The sequence below is a fragment of the Bradysia coprophila genome, chromosome IV (assembly GCF_014529535.1).
Source record: "Bradysia coprophila strain Holo2 chromosome IV, BU_Bcop_v1, whole genome shotgun sequence".
NCBI lineage: Eukaryota > Metazoa > Arthropoda > Insecta > Diptera > Sciaridae > Bradysia > Bradysia coprophila.
The window spans coordinates 6650485-6657013 of record NC_050738.1 but is presented as its reverse complement, the minus strand read 5'-3'; the positions used below and the strand labels follow the sequence as shown (position 1 = coordinate 6657013).

At 37.1% G+C, this 6529-nt stretch overlaps 1 protein-coding gene across 2 annotated transcripts; it reads left to right on the top strand.

Annotated features, from left to right (window-relative positions):
- The first annotated feature begins 2365 nt into the window (after positions 1–2365).
- Positions 2366–5332, top strand: LOC119066795 (protein VAPYRIN-like). 2 transcript variants are annotated; one of them, XM_037169459.1, is made up of 7 exons: positions 2366–2443; positions 2522–2603; positions 4050–4166; positions 4346–4444; positions 4514–4612; positions 4677–4790; positions 5121–5332. In XM_037169459.1, exons 2-7 carry the CDS (start codon positions 2555–2557, stop codon positions 5207–5209), a joined length of 567 nt encoding a protein of 188 aa, XP_037025354.1. In that variant the 5' UTR covers positions 2366–2443; positions 2522–2554; the 3' UTR covers positions 5210–5332. The 2 variants fall into 2 exon arrangements, with proteins under 2 accessions (XP_037025354.1, XP_037025353.1); XM_037169458.1 differs by having other exon boundaries at positions 2375–2603.
- Positions 5333–6529: the final 1197 nt, after the last annotated feature.

The following is a 6529-nucleotide window of genomic DNA, read 5'->3' as shown; positions in this document are numbered from 1 at the left end:
CCTCTGTTATCATTACTTTGTAAAAAATACGAGAGATGTTGAACCTAATAAGGTTTATGCAACTCGCGATCATAATGTTCAAAAATTGCGAACTATTTTTCACCGAGATTCATTTATGTAGTGGCATCTAAGGTTTCCAAATTTTGCACATAATGATGCTGAGTTGCATACATGAATGTAGCTCCTTAAAATTGTATACATTCTGGAGCTACGCGGATCATTTATTGAAGATTTCTTTTTTATGACAATAAATGAAAAGAAATGCTTTTTTACGGCACTAGATGGGTAGATTGTCCTGCGAGGTCGTTGGTCATTATTACATTTTTCAGAAGATTTTGTAAAAGTGCTAAGGGTCTGTAAAAAGAAAAATGTCTCGTTATTTGGGCAAAAGATGAATTTGATAATTCAGACAAAAGTATATTGGTTTGCAATCGCTTTACAGTCTTGTATGATGCATACCAACTTCAAATGAACAGATTTGCGTTTGATCTGAGTGCCTTCATCAACGATCCAAGTAGAAGTTATTTGGAGAAACATGCAATCATGCAAGACGTGATTCAAAAATTGAGGAATTTAATAAATCGAATCGTTCGCATTGCTGAAGTTCAATTAATTCCCACACGCATTGCTTGACGTTTCGAAGTAATTTTAGGTCGAAAACAAAATCAAAATTTGTAAATGCTAAACTGTACAAATTACACTTTATATGCTACATGCATCGAAAACCGTACTTTTCACGTGTCAAGCACTACTTTCGACACCCTCATCATGTAAAATCCATAACTCGGGATAAAAATGAAAAGTATCGTTTTTGTGTGTTTATTGACCTCGGCTACGTCTCGGATCAACGAAATTCACACGAAAATTCGATTTTTCATCTTTTTATCCCGAGTTCCATACAAACAAATTCACCAAATACCAATATGTATGGAGTGGTGAATTTTTAGCCCCGTACGAAGTACTGGGGGCTTATAAGATTAATATGCCGTTTGTAACACGTCGAATTGGAAGCAGACAGTAAGGGCAAAGCATTTGGTTATGTTCATAGATGACGAATCCGCAATAAAAAAAATGTCCGTCCGTCCGTCCGTCTATGACCCCTCTAGCTAGAGTAAATCACAACCTTTTTTCAAAATTCTTTTTTTCCCCGATTGGTATCGACAAAAGTAAGGTCAAGTTCGAAAATGGGCATGGTAGGGTCGGCCCTTCCAGAGCTAGGGCCCTATAGGTGTTTTTCAGTCTTTCGACGATATCTACCGAAATACGCACGCAATAGCTGCTTGTGATATATCAAATGAAAGGTATTGACGAGTAGAACAAAGTTGCTGAACATTGCTTTGGGTAAGATGCAACGTGGGCTTGTTGGGAGGGCTCAAAGGTCGTTACTCGGCCCTAAGTGTTTTTTGCACATAAATCGAGTAAATCTCATCCGATTTTGCTAGTTTTGCTAGTTTCATTTGAGAGATAATTGAATGCCGAATAGAATGATGGCAAAAAAAGTTTCAAATTTGGGCCCTTGCACTAAGGCCGCTACTCGGCCCTAAGTGTTTTTTGCACATAAATCGAATAAATCTCATCCGATTTTGCTAGTTTTAGTTTTTTATGGAAGGTAATTGAATACCGAAAAGAACGTGACGAAAAAAGTTTCAAATTAGGGCCCTTGGACTAAGGCCGCTACTCGGCCCTAAGTGTTTTTTGCACATAAATCGAGTAAATCTCATCCGATTTTGCTAGTTTTTGTTTCATTTGAGAGATAATTGAATGCCGAATAGAATGATGGCGAAAAAAGTTTCAAATTTGGGCCCTTGGACTAAGGCCGCTACTCGGCCCTAAGTGTTTTTTGCACATAAATCGAGTAAATCTCATCCGATTTTGCTAGTTTTTGTTTCATTTGAGAGATAATTGAATGCCGAATAGAATGATGGCAAAAAAAGTTTCAAATTTGGGCCCTTGCACTAAGGCCGCTACTCGGCCCTAAGTGCTTTTCGCACATTTGGTTTTATTTGAAAGGTACTTCGTACGGGCTTTCGTAATTGCGCTATGCGCAATTTTAAAAATGAACAGCTTCAGTAAATTTGACAATGCCCAACTTGACTTGCATTTTGGTAAAAGACGCATTAGAGGGTTGTAGACGTATTAGGGTTCCGGGCTTATTAGGGCTACGGACGTATTATGGTTGCGGACGAAATAGGATTACGGGTTGTACGGGGCTAAGTCGCAGCAAACGCTCCGACTGTTCTGATGCCTTGTTTCAAAGGAATTACATACGAAATTTCAAACTGGTTGAATATCACAAGCGAAAAAAAAAATCAAATTGTCGTATGAACGCCCACATTCAAAACAGATCATCAGTTCGTGCGAATAACTACGGTTTAGATTGCTGTAGATTTCTTTCATTTTTGCTTGCATTTTCGTCAAACTCAGACACTGTTTCGGATTTTCTGTGAATATTCAATTTTCCTTCAATTCTGTCAATTCCAGTCAATTCTGTTTATTCTTTAATAAAAGTGTAATATTCCAGCGACTTTCAAAGAAACTGAATCATTGCGTTACAATGCAGCTTTTGTTCAGAATTTGTGTGCTGACTTGTTGCATTCTAGCAGGTACTTTCATATTTTGTTGTAGTTTAAATATTTCCCCCACGTTCATGAATAATTTGATTGAGATCGTTCAATGAAGTCTATTTTTCTGGAAATCATAGCTTATCCATCATTGTAACAATCATAATTGATGGTAATTATGAAATCAAGATCAAGATCAACCTATTTTTTTTCAACTTTTCCATTGACCTTGCAATGAACTTTTGTTCGGAGCACACATGCGAACCAACATTTTATTGCGAATTCTATTTTTACAGCGCATTCGTCACTTTCACTATCTAGTCAGAGCGGCTATTTCAGAAAAAGTCGTCTCGCTCACTAAGGAGTTTTAATGTATTTTGATGATTGGATATGATTGAGGCATAGAGTTACACTCGAGAGGTGACATGGTGGCGCTGATGCTTATCGGCATCCAAAAATTACAAAGGCTCCCAGACATGTTTAAGAATGTCAGCGCCACCATGCCATCTCTCGAGTGTAACTCTATGGATTGAGGGGTCAAAGTTTTCGATCTTTTTTTTTAGTTTTAGTTTGTCTTCGTCAAATTTGAACATTGTTTGATCGTTTGATGATCTCAACAGGTTCTGAAAGGTTGGTGCAATATCTAAAACTAGTCGAACAACTTTCTTGTCAAGTGATCGGAAGACTCTGTGTAATGGACCATTCCAGAAAAAGTGTCGAAAAAACCGCTAACATTGAGAGAGACTTCCCTGACCATTTCTGAATCAATTTTGACGATTGTAGGCGTTTAGAAAAGCTGATCTCAAACTCTATCAACGAAAGCTAGTCGAGCTCTAAGAGAATAAAGAGTTGAAAACAAACTGAACTTGCGACTAGCTTTCTTAGCACTTTTTTAGAGCAGTAAGTCTAATTTGGTCGTTTGCAACAGACATTTGATGATAGGAAACTTTTTTAAGCTACCATCTATCAAAGTTGCACACTAACCACATACAATGTCTATACAATGTTAAACTTAGATGAAGTACACTGTCCATTTTTTGAACAAGAAGAACCAGAACAATTAAAATTCTTGCCACAGATTTTTCCCTCGATTCGATTTATATGCTGATGCTGATGTGTGTATAAAGTAGCTGGCAGACATATCATACATGTTCGACGTATAAACATACGAGTGACACAAATATTCACGAACAGTATGTATGATTAAACGTCGGACATGTACAATATACATGTCAGAGGTTGGAATATACATATCAGAAGTAAGGCAGAAATGAAGCTGTCTGCCAGCCATTTCATACATACTGAAAATTGACATTAAATTTTAGAGCTTAGAGAAAAAAATGGGACAATATTGACGAATAGACATTGGACATGTATGTCGTTGACGTTGGTGACAGCTATTAGCTATTAGCAAGTTTATTTATATGAACAAACTCAAAGAAAAATTTGCTTCGGTGCTAAAAATAAAACATTTTTATTTCGAAACAGGTGCGAATGTGGTTCCATCAGACGAGGCGTTAATAGCAACAACAGGAACGCCAACAACCACCATTTCCCCTGAACAAATCAAACTGGATGAAGATTTAATTGCAAAGGCAAGACGAGGAAAGTAGCACCGCTATGAAAATGCTAAGTGTGCCTTCACGGCGATACGAAAGTGACTGATGCGAAACTTTTCTTTTGTTCTTTGACATTGGTACAAAAGAAAAATTTCGCATCGCTGTGTGAACACACAGTAACGGATGCGTGACTGAACAATGTTCAAATATTTAGTTCGATTGCAGGTAACTTGAATGCTGTCAAAAATCTCATCGAAAGAGGAGCAAATATCAAAGCCACAGATTATGCTCAATGGACTGCATTGCACGTGTCTGCTTTTTGGGGTAGATTACCTTTTAAAAAGAAAAAGAGAAAACGGGTGAGATTTAAGCGTGAAATGAATTGCATTTCAGGTCGATTGGAGGTTGTCAAATATCTTGTTGAATATGGGGCTGACATCGAAGCCAGATCAGATCAAGGAGATACTGCTTTGCAGCTGGCAGCTGGGGGAGGTAGTCGAACCGGTTTAAACTCATCAATAGAAACGAAATGACTAACGAATGAATTGGTTTACAGCACAATTTCATGTTATCAAATATCTTGTTGAACATGGAGCAGACGTAAATACTAGAGACGAAGATGGAAACTCACCTCTGGATATGTCGATAATACTTGTATCACTTGGACGGGGTAATTCTAAAACAGACTCAAAAATCCTTAACCACGCCCGGTTGAAAACTTTTTTTAGTTGAAAGTACCCAAAATGGTATTGCTGTTTATGGCAGAGGACACAGCTCTGCTACTAGCATGAACTTAAGAAATATTTGGAGGCTAATGTTATCTTATTAGGCGTTGCATTTCTTTCGTAAAGACAGGAGCAGTGCTATGCAAAGTACTAAGTCCTGATCATTTTCTAATAAAAACTGTTTCACGGGGATAACAGCAATAACATTTTGGGTAAAAAATTTCAAGCTCACTGTGAACTAGACGATATTTAGTATAAAAAAATCATCTTTACAGGAAGCACTGTTATAGTAAGATGGTTGAAAGACACCGGAGGAAAAATATTCACTAAAAAGGCCGAATACAATCAAATATTCGGTAACTGAATATTGAATCTGTTGAGCTCGCTTCCTTTGAACGCCCTAACTTTATAATCAGTCAAAAATCCGTAAAGGGTGAAGGTGACGCAAGTCATTATGTCTTCATTTACAAGATAACTGATATCGTTGTAGGTGACGCGTTCTCCGCCTGTACACAAAAATGTGATCCAAAAATTTTGGAAAAAAAGTTGCGTCACAAAATGGCAGATGATTCGGCTTGTTTACTTTTGAATGCCTTTCTTACATATTTTTCCCTGATATAACAGTTTTGTTAACAGTAAATACGTACAGGCGCAGAATACGTCACCTACAAAGATATCAGTTGTTTTGTAGGTTTAGAGACAATGACTGGCGTCACCTTCACCCTTTAAGGGTTTTAGACTGATACATTATTTCTGGCAGGCAATTAAGCAACGTGATGTAAATACTTACAAAGTAATTCATCAATTAGGATTTTTCTAATGCTAGTAACGTCAAACTTTAACTTTAATTCTTGTCCAATACGTCGCATCTAATGTTCATCGCTATATCGTGTTTCTTTTCTGTGTATCATCGTTAATGTGTTTTCGCCCATATCTTTAAACTGTTGTTAACCTAATCGTAAGGTCATTTGTATAAGGATTTAATTCCTCTTTTGTTCTGAAAATAATAAACATTGAATTGGATTGATTTTTGATACTCACAAACACACTCGTCTTATACAGCTATTCATCTGTTATCGATAACGACGACAAAAATAATGACAAGTTTTGTGTAATATATTGTCCTTTACAAGTATGTATAGGTCTCTTCCAAGGCCGTTCAAAATGTCAATCGTCATCCACAGAGAAGCCAACACAACCTCACTTTGAAGTTTTAACGAACAAATTTGTTTAAATTGCGGTTATGTTTGCTTCTATGGATGACGGTCGGTTGTTTTCGGCCTGTCAAAATTCGTTTTTACCGTAAAATGAATTTTTTAACATGCTTGAAGTACAAGATTTGAAATCAAGCGATTAAAAATATTTTTATCGATGGAAGTAATAGACCCGATAATAAAACTGGTGCTTGACGTCTGTAACAAAAAATTAGCGAATGGTTTCTGCCACTGTTTCGATCTGAGTGCAATGCATTTTCATAATTCCTCAAAAGTTTTAAAGAATTATTTTTGCCAACATCAGGCCATGGCGACAGCGGCAAGGAAACAACTAAGGCTAGTCATGCCCTGTTGCATGTACAAGGCTAGCGAATCATAAGCAAAATGAAAATATTCTTTCATTCTGCTTCATCACTAGCCATGCAGTCATATGCGAGACATGTGGAAGAACTACCACAAAACTGGTAAAA